Source organism: Berkeleyomyces rouxiae (genome assembly GCF_048999995.1).
Source record: "Berkeleyomyces rouxiae strain 22BRR77 chromosome Unknown BrBRR77_ptg000002l, whole genome shotgun sequence".
Classification (NCBI taxonomy): domain Eukaryota; kingdom Fungi; phylum Ascomycota; class Sordariomycetes; order Microascales; family Ceratocystidaceae; genus Berkeleyomyces; species Berkeleyomyces rouxiae.
Window position 1 is genome coordinate 2,259,363 of NW_027396492.1, and position 17,966 is coordinate 2,277,328.

Below are 17,966 nucleotides of genomic sequence, written 5' to 3' on the forward strand. Positions count from 1 at the left end.
CTCCCAAGGAAAGAATATTCCCTAGAAGCATAACTGTAAGTCTGTGTCCAAGATTGTCGTGTTTGTAGAAACGCCGTCGACAAGATTGAAGTTGGCAGAAAGAAAGGGGTAACGGTGTTAGTGGCTGATGATTAGCTTGGACCCCTGGGATGGAGGACTTCACCGCCTACTAGACCCGAACAGCGGGCTTGAAGTGCCGGCGAGCTGAAGACATAGGGTGAAGTAAAGTGAATTAGTTAGGGTGAAGGTTTACATTTGTTTTGTGTAAGAGTGCGGGAGTGATCGTCAGGGCATTTGTATGCGGGGGTGGACGTCATTGTGTGGAGGGGGCACCAAGCGTATCGTGTGTGTGCTCGTATACAACTAACCACCAGATACTTATGGATAGTTAGATAACACGGCGGTGTTTGAGAGCTGGAGAAGCCCGAGATGCCGTGATGTTGTCTATGACGATGATGATGATGATGTTCTTGTTGTTTGTAAAGCCGTGCCCCGCGGCGTTTTCCACAGCAGCCACTTCCTTGTGCCCATTTACTGCGCCCTGATCGCCGTCGTTGCAGTACAGATGCGAGATATCTAGATGTGAAGCTTGAGATTTGCTGACATGGTTCCGGGCTTGGGAAGTTGACAAGACGGGTTAGCGTGCTGCTGCATAACGTCTGGCAGCGATATGACGAGACCCTCTTGGAGCTAGAGCTGAAAGAGGAGAGAAATTTGATGGCGGAAAAAAAGGGAACAAGATTTGCGTTGTCATGAGGCTCGAGATATAAGGACGCGGACTGGACGCCGGCGGGAGGTATAAGTGGACGTAGTATGTAAGGAGAACGCAGAAGCCGGAGGTGGCACTTCGCGATGAAGCAGCACTTGGCCTCTTCTCTCTCGTTTCCTTTTCCCACACAACCCGGCTCTGAGATCGCCATCACGAGCGAGTCTGTTCTGCTTGTAGCTTGGACAAGTATGCGGCGTTGTCATGACCAGTGATCAGACCTGACACACCGCGTGCCTCATAACTTGCCACACCTGCGTCTACTCCTGCTCTCTGTGCACCTTTGTGTCTTGTTGCGACCCCCCGACACGCGCATTTCCGGCACTGCCAATATATTGCATTGCATCTTGTTAGAGGCAGGCCAGCGAACCAGCCAACCAGCCAGTCTAGAGGACCACACGTTTGTTTGGTCCAACTAGCCAAGCCCGTTCACCTCATTTCACCTGCCGTGCGTGCTCTGTGCTCTCCTGCGCACGTCCATCTCCCGCCATGGGCACCGGCTCCAACTACCACCACAGGCGCCAGCCTGAACAAATAAACATTGGGCCCATCTCTCCCGCCCGTCTTTCGTTTCCAGGACCCTTTGGTCATGCTTCCAGCGAAAGCGACCACGACAGCGACCACGACGAGCGCACTCCAAACGACCACCCCGATCACCGCTTCCCGCGCCCACGCCGCGCCCGCCCGACCAGTCTGGGATCCATCACTGTAGCAGCAATAGCAGCAGCAGACTCGCCGCGTTCCCACGTCGCAGCCGACTCAGCAACACAAAACATGCCTGTGGCCAGCAGAAATGCAGGGACAGCCGTAGCTGTGGCTCCAGGCATCGGCTCGGGAACTCCAAGCACAGACACCAGGCCTATGGGCTTTGCTCCCAGGGGCATTGCTGCTGGTTCTGTAGCGACCACCATTACAACAAATGCGCCAAGCACCAGACCAGCGAAGCCGTTACTGGCGCGAAAGGCGAAGGCCCCGCTGAGCCTGCCCCTGGGCTCGACTTCAAACACCAAAGACAAGCAGAGCCCCAGCCTGCAGCTCGACTGGGACCTGACGCTGAGCCCGCTGTCGGCCAGCTTTGCGCGCAGCTCGGCTTCGGCTCTTCGCAGCGCTGGCCTGGCCACGCCCCAACGGTCCAGCTTTGGGCTCGACCTAGACTTTGGCAGCCGGCCGATCGGCGGGCCCCGCGGCAGCATCAGCACGCGCAGCACCAGCACAGTCGCCAGCTTCAACGATGTGGCCAGCAGCAAGCGCATCAGCAGCATCGGCAGCTTCTACTATGAGGCCAGCGAGACCTTTGACACCGCCGCCGACGCGCACTCGGCCGACGAGGCCACTGCTGTGGCGCACGGCTCGCCGCTGCGGGCTTCTGTGAGTCTCAGTGCGCTGTCGCTTGCACGTGTCTCAACTCCTGAGCCTGGGCTTGGGCTTGGCCCTGGGTCTGGCCCTAACCCCTTTGCAGGTGGGGCTTCTGGCAGCGCTGCCACCACCAACTCCGCGGGAGCTACAGCCACAGCGACAGTAGCATTGCCAGGGGCCCCGGGTTCAGGAACGCCGCGACTAGTGCGCCAACTAGCGTCTTCTCCAGGGGCCGCCCCCCCCACAGAGGCCAGCTCCAGGCTGCAGGGCCCTGAAGCGAGACCAATGCAATTTCACGCCACGGCCAACGTTATTGGCGTGGTCTCCAGCAGTGCGAGTGCGGCCTGGACGAAAAACACTCGCATCGCCAATCACAGTCAATCATCATTAGCAGCCGCCCCTATTCCCACCGCCGCTGCCACCACGCTCTCGCCCTCGCCCTCGCCCGCGTCAGCGTCAGCGTCAGCGTCTTTTTCTCCCTCCAGCGCTCCGTTTGCCTCGTGCTCCGCCGTCCTCACAGCTGCCGCCGTTGCTGCTGCCGCCGCCGCCGTTGCTGCGCCCTCTTCTGCAGCCGAGAGCGCCCCATCCCTTGCAGCTCTTCAAGCGACTGCGAGACCCTCCTCCTACAGAGCCCAACAGTCGCCAGCAGCGCCACCGTCCAAGACATCCGCCGCCACTGCTGCTGCCGCCGCTTCGGCTGCCCTGGACTCGTCCCTTTCGGGCCCGTCCTTCCCCGTCTCCTTCCCGCCCCACGCCAACCCGAGCAGCACCGGCATGTCCACCAATAGCCACGAGCACGACTATCGTGACTATTCTCGCCAGCACGACAGAGACTCGCATGATCTGTCGCTGCCGGCCCGCAACGTCACGCGTGATTCGCTGATGACGAACATGCTGCTATCGCTCGACCAGTTCTCCCATCTCAGCTCGACCTCCCCCTCCACCTCCACGCTCGCTGGCCCTGACGCCCTCGCCGGCCACCGCTCCGCCACACAGCCCATCCCCATTCCCATTGCCCGCCGTCCTTCTACCCACCAGACTGTCTCACATCTGCACGACTTTTCTTCCTCTGCCCCTTTTGCCGATCGCACCTGGTCCTCCTTGACCTCCACATCGCCCCCTTCGGCTGCCGCCGCTGTCCTGGCCCACGCCCGCACCCGCACCCGCGCCAATACCCACGGCGGAAACTCGTACAGCTCCGACTTTGACATTCCCGACGACGCCAGCAGCCGCATCAGCTCCCGAGCCGGCCGCCGCTCCATCAGCTCGTCCAACTTCCACTACCCGCCGCCCTCCGGCTTGGTGCGCATGAGCAGCTTGCGCAGTCAGCCCACACCTCCTCGATACCAGATACATTCCCGGAGTGGCCGCGGCTCCAAGAGCAGTAGCACCAACAGTTTTGACGGCGTCTACATCCAGGCCGTCAACAACCAGCGCTGGGTACAGAATCCCCCGCCGTTTTCCTCAGCCCCTCTGGCTAGCGCTAGTGGTGCCGACTACAACATCTCGTCGTCCCCCCAAAACACCACCACCGCCCAGCTCCTGCAACAACATCAGCAGCAGCAGAGGGATCAGCTTTTTCTTCGACAGGCCCGCTCTACTCAGTCGTTCGTCAACGACAACAAGTTTGCCCAGCGCAAGGCCTCGTGGCAGACCGACCTCAACGATTCCTTCGCCAGTGACGACTACGACGCTGCGCCTCCCCCGGCCGTTCCTGGTGGCCCTCGACGCATTACAAGGTCAACCTCGAGCACAGTCCCATCCTCATCCCACGGCCCCTCTTCACACATCGACGCCCCAGTCACTCCGCGTACGGCTCGCCCGCCACCGCCGCCGCTGCCCATCGACTCTCCCCAACCTCCTATACTCGAACGCAAGCGAAGCACCCGCTCCATCAAGAGCGCTGTTACAAGCACGACTCGTCGTCTGGACTCTTTGAAATCACACCAGCAGCCACACAAGTTCGACGCTCCGCCTCCAATGCCCACCATGGATGGAGAATCTGCGCCGTCGCCCAATGTGGGTTATGAAAAGACCAAGGAGATTCCCCCCGTGCCTGGTAACCAATCTTCAGGACAGCCCAGCCAAAACACCACCCAGAACCCTAAGGAGAAACAGGGCTTCTTCCGCCGCGTATTTGGCTCGCGCGCCACCCAGTCTGCCTCTACGTCGGCCGAGTCCTCCCCGGTTGAGCCGCCTGATCGCAGCAAGTCGCAGTCAACACCGCCTTCACGCGAGCCCGCGCCTCTACCGCACCACATTCTGCAGAAAAAGACCTCGGCCTTCTTCCGCAGGCGCAAAAAGTCCATCACCGACCATGATGTGCCTCCAATGCCCACGCCTCCTCCCTTGCCAACGGTCGCTATGGCTCCCTCGCCTCCTACAACAGAAACCCTTCCCCCAACTCTCCCTGCTACTGGTTCAGGAACCACTGCGCTAGAATCAGAACCTCCACTGGCATCGACTCCAACACCGGCATTGGCAGGTAGCCCCTTGCCAGCATCAGTCTTAACTGCATTGCCACCCAAGTTTATAGACAATCCAGAACCGAGTCCCGTCAGTTCCCTCAGAAAGGTCATGAACCCCTACCTCAAGGGCAGCCCTCTTCCTACTGGCACGTCTTCTGGCCTGGGCTTGGAAGACTACATGTTGCCATCTACTCCCGAACGTCCCGCCAACCGCCGCCATAGCACTACTCCCAACGACCCCACCTACAAGCGCTCGTTCTCACCGGAATATGATCCCAGTCCGACTGCCGTGATTCGCAAGGTCGAACGCGACGCCGAATCAGTTTACTCGACTGCCAGCGAGAACGCCAACGGTGGCAGCCAGAAACCCCCCAACAAACCCGGCTACCAAATGTCGGTCCAAACACGTCCTCGCGCTGCGACACGTGATACACCCAGCAAGCCGTCCTTTAACGCGAATGGGCGCGCCAACTCTTTCCTTAATCTTGATCAGGGAAGCGACGGCGAAGGTGATCGCATCAGAGCCGCAACAAGCCAGTCATCTCCGCGGAAATCCACGTCGACCACCAAACACGATAAAGGTGCTTCCGAGTCGCAGCGACGCGAACGTTCGACTAAAGGTGGCTCAAATGACGATCGTCGCAATTCTGTGCTGCTTCCCATTGAAGGAATCCGCCAGGACAGTGTGGATGAAACCAACACAACTTCCCCTAGTTCCAAACAGGCGAGCACAAAGCCGGTTATGAACATCCCCACCATCGTTGGTGGCGACGAAAAGGATGGTTTGCCCATGGAGCCTGGAAACATTGACGAGCCGGATCTGTTTGTCATTGGTGACCCTAGTGACGATGACCGCAGCAAGGCCCAGAGAATCTTTGATGGCGATGAGTCCTTCATCCAGCGGGAAAAGGCTGCGGCCTGGATGGGTGAGGAGGGCCCAGTGCGGCAGCGTGTTCTACGGGCTTACATGGAGCTCTATGATTTCCGCAACACAAGCATCGTTGAGTCTCTCCGTGCCGTCTGCAACCGCCTGATCTTCCGTGCCGAGACACAGCAGGTCGATAGAATTCTAGTGTGCTTTTCGAATCGTTGGGCTGCGTGCAATGCTAAGCACGGGTTCAAGACTATTGGTAAGTCTTCAAAATTACATACTTATTCTAATTATATACACGATCACTAACGCGGTGTTTGTAGACGTCATTCACACCATATGCTACTCTATATTCCTTCTTAACACTGATCTACACATGGCCGATATTGAGCAGAAGATGACCAGACCCCAGTTTATTCACAACACTATGGAGACTATCCGCCAGGCTCTCGAAGACTCCGACCCCGAGTATTGCGACCAAGCCGAAAATCTGGCTATCAAGCAGCAAGAGGCTGGTTTCCGCAGCTCTCACGCGCCGTCCAAGCGGTCTTCATTCCTGCCTCTACGACCAAATGAAAGTTCTGGTATTGCAGCTGGCTTGGCTGACCTCGATGAGTCTGGCCCTCTGATTAAGGCGCCCTTTGAGGGTTCGTTCAAGGCCTGGCAAGGCGTCGTTGAGATTGTGTTGAAAGACATATACGCCAGCATTCGCGACGCGCGTCTGCCCCTAATGGGCGCTGAGTCTGATCGTCACTTGGCGTCTACTGGAACTCATCAGGCCGGTGGTCTGTCGGTCAGAGGCATGTTGAAGCGAAGCCCTAGTGTCTTGAGTAAAACACCTTCAGAGAGCCAAGCCTCTATTCGCGGCCGCATCACCGACTCGTCATCGCGCAATTCATCGTCACGCTGGCCGTCCAAAAGCCGCTCTCGCCCGCGTTTCGGCGCACCGGGCTTCAGCTCCAGCCGCACAAGCTTTGACGACCAAAACTCGGTATGGAGCCCCTCGCCGTCGTCTGCGACTTGGAGCAAGCAATCTCTGGGTCGTACTCAAACCTCCATGTCAATGGATTCCTTTGGCTCTGGGTTTGCGCGTAGTGATTTTCAGCAGAGCATTGGCTTTGCGAATGCTCTCAGTCAGTCCATCATCCGCGACGAGCTACCAGGTACGGCGTCAATTGTTGATGACGACATGAAGACGTCGTTGCCGTTGCTTGACGACGAATCGCTGGAGCTTGCTGGGCCGCCGTGGATCAAGGAAGGCCTCGTTAACCACAAGCATCATCTTGATGGTGTTGACAAAAAGGCCAAGGATCGCAATTGGTCTGAGACCTTTGCGGTTATCCAGAAGGGCACGTTGAGCATTTTCTCATTTCAGCCAAACAAGTCTATGCGCCAACGCCGCAACGCTCGTAATACCCGCAACAAAGGCCCCATCACCGTGGGTGGTGGTAACTGGCAAGACAATGCCACTAACCTCGGTACCTTTGATCTGCGCCAAACGCTTGCTTCGGCTCTGCCGCCGCCGGGATATTCTCGCACACGTCCGCATGTCTGGGCCCTGAGTCTACCGACGGGCGCCGTTCACCTTTTCCAAGCCGGCACTGAAGAGCTTGTCAAGGAGTTTGTCACCTCGGTCAACTACTGGAGCGCACGTCTAAGCACTCACCCTCTTGTTGGTGGCATTAGCAACATTGAATACGGCTGGAGCAGCAGCATTATCAACAACTCGCTGGTGACTGCCATTACCGAGTCCACTGCTGGAGCCCCCAGTGTCCTATCTTTGACCTCAGCTACCACCAATGACAACAACAACGCCGCCAAGGACGGCACCGGCAGCATCTCGTCGCGTCCCGGCTCGTCAGCCGCCCTACACGGTCGCCATGCTAGTGTCACCAACTCTGTGCGTAGCGCGCGCTCCGCCTCGCTCGACCAAGGCTTCAGCTCTACCATGTCCTCATCCGCCTTGGGTCGCGGCAAGCTACCAGGCGACCGGGTGCACATCACAGAGTGGTCCCCGCCGACGCAGAGCATGCGGCCCTCAACGCTCGGCGAAGCCGAGCAACTGGCATCGCTGCAGACCTACGTCAGCGGCATCGAGGCCGACCTCCAGGTCCACAACCAGCTGCGCAGCCCGATGCTCCTGGCGTTTACGCCGCGTGGTGCCAACGCAGCTCGCGCCATGGCCAACTGGGAACGCAAGAGCGCGTATCTGCTGCGCGAGATTGTCAAGTTCCGCACTTATGTCGATTGTCTGCAGCAGGCGGACACGCGTCGCTCGGAAATCTATGCTGAACGCGAACACGCTCGGCGTGCAGCGCGTGGGGAGCTCGACTTGAGCGGTGATGATCAGTCTGATGTCGTCCAGGACGAGGCGGTGCGCGCCATGTCATGAACGCGCGAGGCAAAATAGTTACTGTATTTTTTCTTTCTTCTTCTTTCTTTTTTTTTTGTATGTGATGGCGAGCAACGGTCAATTTAAATTGGAGGGAGGTTTATTTTCTTGATCTTTTTCTTTTATCTGTTTCTTTTGTGATTTTGGCCTCGTCCAATTCACCACCGGCTCTTTCCCATATTCTTAGGGGTTTTTTTTGTTCAAGAATTGTCTTTGCTTTAACTAGTGTTTTTATCATCTAGAGTTTGCATTCTCTCCTCTAGTTTTTCAAGCCCTTGTAAAACCAACTTCTCGTTGTCTTGTCTCTTACTACTTTTGGTTTCATTATTCACCCGCAGGACGGGAGATTGTAATACATCTTTTTTGGGTTGCATTTGTTGATCTAGTGCCCCAATGTCGAGAGCGATGGCCTGATGCCGCATGGCACTAGTTTGTTTGTCCCACTTTATTTCACCATACAAAACACTGTACCACAGGAATCATGACTACGGGAAGAGAATGTGAAGTTGAAGATGTACCATTAAGAGCTATGCAACATAGCATTAAAAAGGAGTGAATAGTAACTATGAACAGAATGAGAAAGGAATGTGAGAGTACCTCGAAGCAAAAACAAAGCTGGGGCAAAGAATAGCTGCGGGGGCCGGTAGCAGGACAATGTCGACAACAGCGTACTGTCTACTCCCGTGCCCCATGCTGATCAAGTTGATGTGATATTCCCCGCAGGTATATTTTATGCGGGACTTGTTGAGTGCAGTAGAGCTGCGATTGATGCCGTAGACCTTTGTCCAAAGCATTTACATTCCGCAGGACGCGGCACCAACCTGGGAGACCTGGACCTCAACACGGCCAGGGTCGAGGCTGCCGACGAGGGTCTGGAAGGCAGTGGGCGAAGTGTTGACGCCACCGCTACCAGAGTCGACGCCCAGCACGAAGATGGAGTTGCCGTTGTAGCTCACCTGCCAGCAAGTGCCGCAGGCGAGCGAGTTCCAGCCGTTGATGGCGGGAACACCACCGACGAAAGGGAAGCGGGGCAGGGAGCCCAGGGTAGAGTAGCCGGGAGCAGGGCCCTTGCCCTTGAGGCCGTTGGCACCGTCAGAGCAGGCGACGGTGTCCAGGCTCCGGGAGCCGTCAGCGTAGTTGTTGTCATAGGACACTAAGAGATGGTTAGTGAGAAGCGCTTGGGGAGAATGTAGAGAACCAAGTTGGTGAGACATACTGGAGACGGCCATGGCGCCGGTGATCATGGAGAGGACGGAGAACTTCATGGTGAAAGATGTGTTGGGTGGTTATTAAAGAAGAGTGATTAAGTTGTAATAGTAGATAAAGTGGTAAGAGAAGTGTGTGTGTGATGAGGATGAGAACAAGAAACAGCCCTTCTTGGAGGCGGATGGGCCCTCTCTTTATACGGCTTGACGAGAGGTGAGTCTTGACGAGAACGGAACAGGAGCTCGTAACAGCATCCCATTGCGTCGATGTTTGTCGAGTGTAGTGCAACTTAGCTCCGCCCTGCTCGATACCTGGGAAGCTCAACTCCCTTGGCCCCATCCTAAAGGCCTCAGGGTCTTCTTGCTTAGGGGAGGGGGTGTAGGTGTAGGTGGAACTTGGGTACCCATTTCTAGGCTCAAGCTAGTATCCGCCCGAAACGTACAGATACGAGAAAGCAATATGGCAGTTGGTTATACTACAGAGCGGAACAGCATAGAAACACCAAGGAGGGGTTGAATAGTCTAGGCAAGTATGTACGCATGGAATATCAATACCCCAATCAAGTCAAGCACAGGAGACGAGCTTCACGGTGGCCCAAGTTGAGCGCCTAGCAGAAGAGTTGTAGTGCTAGCACCACACGAAGCTGTCATCAGCCAGAAACAGCCTTATGACAACTTCACTACTAGCACTGACACCGGTCTACCTCGGGCTGTATGCAATGACATATTGCACGCCCCTTCTTCCGCCCTTGCTTGTACCCAACAGCCACCTCTCCCGAGGCAAACAAAAACCACAACTACAAATAAAGCTAGCCAACTAACCTAACGAGGACCTTTTTTGCCACCTCGGCCCCCTTCGGAAACAGTCAGAACCTGCGGCTGCTTGCCGAGCTAGCGACGGCAAGCTCTGGGCTCGTATCTATTTTTGCACGCACCCATGAAAGACATTGGATGGGCCGTTAGTTACACGCATACTACAAAGATCGGCGACCCAAAAAAGCTCTGGCCCACAAACACTGCACATGGGAGGGCCTAGCAAGGGTGCAAAAGAAGCCCGAGGCCCCGGAATGCATTGTAACTGTACATTTGCGTATATGGTCTCTCTACCTATGTAGCTGGATGCTCTAGCTTCGGCCATGGCCATGATCGGCCATTGATACACGCAACCAAAGCAAGAGACGACAGAAGGACATGTACAATGTGCAGGAGTACATGCATATGTCCTTCTGTACACATGCCAGGTTCCAGGTCAAGCAAGATTCTGTGGGCCAGCATGTGCAGATGCATTTGTGTACGGGTCTCTTCAAGTCAGCAGCTAGTTAGAGCTTCACACATCCTGTGTGCTACCCGCACCTACATGGATGCCTTGGCTGGCGATGAGGCTGTGGCCATGCTGTGAACCATCAGCTACATGCATGTAACTATGTGTAGTTAGTTATGTATGTATGTACATGACTACAAGTCTACAAAGGCGCATCTCTGCTCTATCAAGGCGTGTTGTTTGTCGGCTATAAAAGATTTAAAGTTCAAAGTACGAGGAAACCGAGAAACTCGCATCCGTCGCCCCTTAAGTTGCCCGTCCGTGACCAGCCTGTGAACCGTGCGCAATCGTCTGCTTGGGGCCTCTTCCTCGTGGCCGCTTGAGCTCATTCAGCCGTTCATGACAGTCCTGCTCTGCTCCGTCATCAGCTGGCTGGCTGGCTGCACACATCCGTCCCATGTTTTTTAGCCTTCCCCTCTCCCTTTTGGGCTTTGCTGACTGGAATCTTCACCCCAGTCAGTAGTCGTCAGGCTTCCTCCCTGGCTTGGATGGCTATGAGTCTCTTAGTTGTGTGCATTTCAATACACATGGATGTACATACATGCACGAAATCTGGGGAGAAGAAAGGGATAAAAAAAGAGCTCGCCGAATGCAACTGTTGTAGGAAGAAACGTGGAAGGCCAAACAGAATAGAACAGACAGCCTGTCAAGCTGGGCCGTCGGCAATAATGGTCTTGGGCGACGTCTTACGGCGCCGCGGTTTGCGGAACATGATTCAAATGGCTGGTCAGTCATCTCAAGACAAGACAACATGCACAGCATGCATACAAACGCCCAGGTTTCTGCATGCCTGTTGAAAGGGTTGCAACGATGTTGTTATGTCCGCCGTATGCTCGAGCACGGGACCCAACATCCGCTACTCTGCGATACGAGGATTCACCAAGCGATGTAGTATTCCCATTCCTGTGCGGTAGTTAATCATGGTGGCTATGGCTTTGCCGCCTTTATGGAAAATAGAGAATCTCGCCGGCTTATGGAAACTTATGATACTAGCCTCCGACTCGATCCTACCACTAGAGAGAACAACGTTACCTTTGTCCGCCTCGAAGCTTAACCAACTACTCTCCCCCTCTCCCATGACATCATACCCACCACCTGCCTTGCTTGTCACGTAGACATTTGGGGCCATGGTCATCTATAGCAGTGACTTTTGTAGTGTTGCATTTTATCGCCATGTACTATGCCATGCATACACGGTGTCTCAAGCAAGAGAGGGCGCAGCAGGATTTCCATGACACTCCTACACCAACAGATACACTTTGGTGATTACAATTATTCCAGATCGTAGGCCTTGATCTCTGCTCTTCTCTCGATGGCGGCTTAGTGGCAGCAACACTTGGTAAAGGGACCGAGACCATAGCAAACTCGCCTTTGGAGTAATCCCATGACCTCCTCTTCCGAGCCACCGCCGTCGCCTTTATACACACACAACTCTGTGTCTCTGATCCAACATCTTTTTGCAGCCGGCAGTAAACAAAAGGCCCCAGTAGTCGCCATTCCCTTCCCGTTTGCCATCGTGGCCATATCCAAGTAACAAGGGCTTCTTTGGCATAACTAACTATCCCAGTCTCCCAACTCCCGGTCTTGTCCTAATGGAGCACGCGTATATAACCATGTACTACATACATGCAAGACCATCTAATAGCAGGGAAAAACTAACTAGTTAGTTACATGCATTCTAAACTTAGGACTTCCTTTCTTTCCCCTTCTTCTGGAAACAAATCTACGAGTCCGTTAGCGTCTGTCCAGGACGACCTCGTCTAGAGCTACTCACAAACACAAAAACCACAGAATACGAAGACGGCAAAGCCATTCATCCCGAATTTGCCCTGGACCGCCCCCTCCCCTCCCTGTCCTCTTTATACACCATGCTACAGGGGCTGGTTATAGTCAACACAACATGTGTATGTGAGTCCGCCAACATGCTGCTAGTAGTTCCTGTCTATACAACACAGATTGCCGACATACCAAATTTGCTCTACAAATACAGGGCCGGCTATACCCATCTCTCTTAGTCAGAATCTCTCTTGGTCTGTTTGGTAGGGTTGGCGTCGTATATTTGTCCAAGCTACTACCCACCCACATGAATATGGCCATGCCTCTCCCTTTACCCGCCCCTTTGACCTACAAGACATCCACAGCCGAGAAACCTCGAGACAATTTCCAGGACATCAAGTTTGCCTGCCGATAGTTAGAGATAAAAGCATAAGGATTGCGTCTCGGGTTGTGTGCGCCAAAAAAAAAAAAAAAAGGGGGGGGGGGGGGGGCACGCCCAGATAGGTATACCCATACACTGCTATAGAAGTGCCCAAGACCAAGGCAACACATGAAAACAAGTGTCGAACGTGTCCATTCTTTGCTTTTTACACACGGAAATAAAGAGACTCGTATGTTCTCCATTTAAATAGCCTGGTAATGGTGCCCAAAGGCGTCTGGCCACTTATAGTCCGTACCCCATCATCCACCAAAACATCACACCACCCTTCCCTTCCTCCACTGTGATGATTTACTCAAGTCCTTGGGAGCGATCAAGTCGGCGATCTTCACATCTAGCCTGCCACGAGAAACCTCGTAACTGACAAACCAAAGTCATAGACCGTGGTCTAGTCCTAATCTTCTACCCAGCTCATACTGTCTTCCTGCTCAGAGTATGATGCACCTCTTCTAGGGGGGCAGCAACCCAGGAAAACACTGGAGAATACATGTGCTCCTTGCCTCGCGAATAGATGGAGTTAAGCAGCATGATCAAGAGGCCATACATGCAGCCGGCCTCACCCAAGGAACTCAGGGTCGAATTTGTCTATAAATTTGCCCGCTGTGCATCCCACGGGTGAACGGCGATCTCTTCTCTCTCTGCTCCATTCATTGCATGCATGTCTGCATACTTTTCTGCAGTACATCTCTTAGACCGCCCATGAGGCAGCCACCGCCACAATGCGCTTGTCGACTGTCTGTCTATTATATCATGCACATTTGTATGTATTACAAGTATAACGCACCACGCCTTCATCGTCCACAGACCCCATCATGTCTTGTTTCGTCCGGCATTGATTAGGGCTGATATGAGCGGCGTAAGCAACCCTATGGCTTGGGCAATGAGGGTCGCAACATGGGAAAAGCCCCCAACCTATAAAACGTTGCCCTGTATCCACCCACGAAGTGACGGACCACCACCAGATTCACAATTAAGAACGATGCGAATACCCCATTCATGCGTCAATACCGAAGACATGAAAAGGTTCCCACCATCAGTCTAGCCTTCATCCCATGCATTGTGTTTATTCAATAATACGTTATGGATATCAACTTCCAAGGTTTAAGAGCATCGTGGTTCAAAAAAAAAAGGGTGTGTTCAATTGCAGTCTTTGTTCGTCTTTGAACATTCAAGACAAGAAGTTGAAAATAAAAGATGAAAAAGCTAGAAGAAAAGAGAAAAGAAAAGCCGAGTACAAAAATACACAAATAGAACTAGCATAAAAAAACAAGACCATCGCTATGCAAGTACCAGAGCAAGAAAACAAAAATGTTTCTTTCTGTCAACCGTATAGACAAGAGATATGACAAAGGAAATGTAAAAAAAAGAAAAAAAAGGCAGGAAGGCGGTGGGAAAAAAGCCAACAAAATGCAATGTAGACATACTGGACACCAGCATCAGATGTGAGAGTAAGGACAAGAGAGAAGAAAAAAAGGAAGAATCAAGAAAAGAAATGTAAAGGTTCAGAGTTAAAGACGTAGACAATGATACGGAAAGCAAAGCCCAGATAAGCGGCCTATGGCATGGCTGATAGCTCTTTTTATGTGCTCACAAGGCTGGGTCCGGGTGATTTAGCAATCGTTTTTCATATGCTTCGCGTCTATAGGTTGAGTCCACCATCAAGGCGGAGGAACGGTGGTGAAAGAGTGACAATAAGGAGAAGATGAAGAGAGCGTAAATGTGATTTTCAGCAGCTCGGAGTACAATATGGTCGTTGGTGTCGTGTTTCAGAAACCTAGGACCTTGTCTCCGGTGCTCAATGTGGCTATGGTGTTTGGTCGAGGCAGAAAAGAGAGTGGGCATTTATGAATGCCAAAACAAAAGAAAAAAAAAAGTAATGAAAACACTCCAGGACTATCGGAGTTTTCATTTTGTATATAGGAGAAATATATACTTGCTAACAATGGCAAGTGGGTAGGATATGATATGCAATATGAGTGATACCGTATAAGGCATTGAACGTGAATCAAATGGTAAACATGGCGAGAAGAGGATCGTAGATGGCGGGTATGTTCCAGAAGAGGTGAGAGGTATAGAGTCGCCACTGGTTGGTTGTGAAAGAGGCGTAATGTTGAATGAGGTGATGGTTCAAGTTGAGAGTAAAGGTCTATAGTGGCCGAGGTATAAGACGAGGATGCTAAGATGACATTGAGTCATGAGGTAGGTGATGTTGTCGAGATTTTGATAAATCCGGAATTTCGATTGAGGTAGCTGACCATGAGCATGACAGGCTCACTGACCATGAGGACCCTGAGGCGGGAAGCCGCCACCGGGAAATCCACCTTGCTGGTAGCCGGGATTTTGTGCAGCAAGCCAGTTTGATTGGTCGGCTTGTTGTTGTAATAGTTGCTGCTCCGCAGGTACTTTGATGTCTTGGCCGGGTCTGGAGGGTAGAGCAGAGGAGCTGCTTCCGGGCTTGATGTTGGTGACAGCCATGGCAATAGAAGCTACCACGTAGCCACGCAGCTCTTCATCCTCGGAAAAGTCCTCCTTTTGTAGACGAACTCGCTCATTCTTATCCATGTTTTGGCGGCGGATATTCTTGATTTCTTGCATGATGTACATCATGACTTCCTCGGGGCAGCGTGTCCGGTCAGCAGCGCATTCGCTTTTCCGCACATATCTCCGCGTGACATCGGTTGCACCATCGATGGAGAAGGCCACGCAGTAGGACATTTTCTTGTTCCAACCCTCAGTATAAATGGTTGGTCTGTCCCATAGTTCTTCCACGGCATCGACATGCACCCAGCGATTTTGGTGCTCAGAGTAGACCTCGGTCCAGACATAGTCTTCGGCATTCCACACCCAGCGGATACGACCGCCGACAGCACGGCACAACATGCCGAAGCAGTTGGCCCACTCGCCGACACGGCCTCTGCGGGTGTGGAGCAGACGCCAGACGTCTCCGTATCGGGGAAATCTCTCATAGGCACCACATCCCCCGTTGGAGCATCTGTACAGTTCTACACGAAGGGCGCCGCATGCGTTCTCTTCAGGAGTTGGCTGGGTCATGCCCTGAGCAACGGTAGGAGTGTGGCAGACTGGGCAGGGCGGATTGTTGACCCAGCTAAAGAAAGACCGCTTGAACCACCTGGAGAAGACAGCAGCATTAGTATGCGTGGCATATATCACATCACAGTTTGACAAATGAGATAGCAAACTCACCTTAAAAGGGCACGGATTACGCAATCCTGATAACCCCACTCGGGACGACCTCGACCAAGAGATTCGGCCTGTGCTCTCATTAACTGCGACTCCTCCTCAGCCTCGGAGTAGATGCGGTCCAAGGGGATGGTTTGCAAGGCTTCGTCGAGTAGGCCGGGGTTTTCGTATTTGGTAGGAGTCAGGGCCAAGCTGATCATCATGCTGCGGAAGACCTGGGATTCGCGGTCGTCGGCGTTGGGAGGCACTGGGATTTTGGGGAGGTACCGGACGGAGGAGTAGTTTGGCGGGGTGTTGAAAGAATGGGCGGCCATGGGCGAGGGAGAAGCGGTTGTGGGCAGAAAGGGCGAGCCGGCGCTAGCGTCGGAGGAGTCGTGAATGGTGGGCGAGCCGTGCCTTTGGGCGGCGCGGAAGTCGTTCATGCGCTTTTCCTTGAGTAGCGACTCAAACTTGACTCTGAGATCACGGGCCCATTCTTCGCCGTAGGTTGAGTTACTGGCGGCTTGACGCCAGTCTTGATTTTGGTTGCTCATGGTGGATATGTGTGTTTTGATTAAAGAATAAAGAAAAGCAAAGCGAAAAGGGGCAGAGCAAGTGCCATGTAGCAGATGCAGATGCCAAGAGAAAAAGGCCTAACTAGGGCTCCAAGCGGTGCTTGACGTCTGGAGGAGAGACACCGGATGAGCCGGATAGGCCGGGTGAGGCGGCAGCGTATGTGAGCGTGGACGATAGCCGCAGGTATTTCGCGGAGCAAAAGATATCGTCGGTTGGCGTTGTGGCGGGCAGGTAGAGAGGAGGAAGGCGGCGGTGGGCGAGCGAGGATGGCGGTTGGTATTAAGAGGGACGCCGGCGGTGGTAGAGAGCGGTGGAGGGAAGTGGAGGGCGGCAGGTGTTGTTATGAAAGTTCGATATGGCGAGGAGGACAAGAGATGTACGTGGACTGGATAAATGCGGAGGTGTTTTCGTCACCAGGAGCGGTGCACTGCGTGCGGCAGATGCCTCTGAGGCGTCGGTCGAGAACAAAAGAGGAGATAAAACGTGGAGGAGAGGTCGCTGGAAAAGTCGGTGTCGCAGTTGATATCCAAAATAGAAGAGGAAGAAAAACAATTCAAAAAGAGAGACGAAGGGCAAGCAGCAAGGTTGTAGTGGAGTGGAGGCGGATGGAAAGATGAAGCTTGGTGTTGGCAGAGATCGGATAACTATTGAATATTGAAGAAGCAAGAATCCGTTCAAGATGGAGGCCCGCGGCGAATGGATCTTGTGGGGAGCGGATAGTAGCCCAGTCTGGAAACTAGGCTTGCCTGGCTGCTTGGCACGGAAGAACGAAGACGAAGACCAAGCTCCTGATTACGCTGCTCTTTGGCTCCTGTTGCGTATGCGTATGCCTTGCCGTGCCCTGGCTTGGTTCTTTCTGACTTGACCGCAGGAGCACAGTCCCAAGATCAACAGGAAGGGAGCCGTGCAGGAGGCAGTGGACAGCGCGCTGGGAGCGAAAGCAACGCTGCCAAACAGCGCTGGAGGGTGCCTGAGAGCCTAAAACCCTTCTATTCTGGCTTCTGCTGTTCTGTGCTGCGCTGCGCTGTGTTTCGGGGCAGCCAGGGGATCCAGTCCCAGAGACAGGGGTAGCCGGCAAGGACCAGGATGGCACTATGCAGAGACAAATGCATACGCGTCAGCTGTGTGACAACCGGCCAATCAGCAGGCCTGGGTGGTGCCAATCCGGAGCCGAACGAGGGGCAGGCGGAGAACCGCACAGGGTACGCCCAGCAGAAGGCACGTAGCAGAGCAGGTAGTTACAGCCAGTGCAAACACCACGCAGGCCGAGGACTCTGTTCTCAGAGGGTGCCCAACTGGACTGGCTGGCTGGCTGACTGTCCAGTCCGCCGTGGCGCGTGCTATGGCAGCGCTCTGTGGCTGGCTCTCGCTTTCTGCTGTCTGCTTCACCACAGACAACACCCAACTCCCCGTTCTCCGCCGCCCATCCACTCCACGCCGCTCCCCTCCCTTTGCTCTCGATGCGTGCCCATACACACTCTTGCCCACCACCAGAACCAGATGTTCCTTTTCGCCAGGCTGGATGGATCCAGAACAGCCCAAGCACCACCAGCCCTCCGCGTGGCCTGTATTTCTAGCACCCGGTTTCTGGCCGCATTTGGACAAGCCCCAGGCTA

The 17,966-nt window shown here is 54.0% G+C and overlaps 3 protein-coding genes across 3 annotated transcripts; 1 reads left to right on the forward strand and 2 right to left on the reverse strand.

Moving 5' to 3' along the window:
* Positions 1-1,255: 1,255 nt before the first annotated feature.
* Positions 1,256-7,853, forward strand: BROUX77_002167 (uncharacterized protein; the record flags this gene model as incomplete). The annotated part of the gene is made up of 2 exons (XM_073746677.1): positions 1,256-5,720; positions 5,785-7,853. 2 exons carry the CDS (start codon positions 1,256-1,258, stop codon positions 7,851-7,853), a joined length of 6,534 nt encoding a protein of 2,177 aa, XP_073607249.1.
* Positions 7,854-8,647: 794 nt separating this feature from the next.
* Positions 8,648-9,118, reverse strand: BROUX77_002168 (uncharacterized protein; the record flags this gene model as incomplete). The annotated part of the gene is made up of 2 exons (XM_073746679.1): positions 8,648-9,006; positions 9,070-9,118. 2 exons carry the CDS (start codon positions 9,116-9,118, stop codon positions 8,648-8,650), a joined length of 408 nt encoding a protein of 135 aa, XP_073607250.1.
* Positions 9,119-14,865: 5,747 nt separating this feature from the next.
* Positions 14,866-16,328, reverse strand: BROUX77_002169 (uncharacterized protein; the record flags this gene model as incomplete). Its single annotated transcript, XM_073746680.1, has 2 exons — positions 14,866-15,724; positions 15,799-16,328. 2 exons carry the CDS (start codon positions 16,326-16,328, stop codon positions 14,866-14,868), a joined length of 1,389 nt encoding a protein of 462 aa, XP_073607251.1.
* Positions 16,329-17,966: the final 1,638 nt, after the last annotated feature.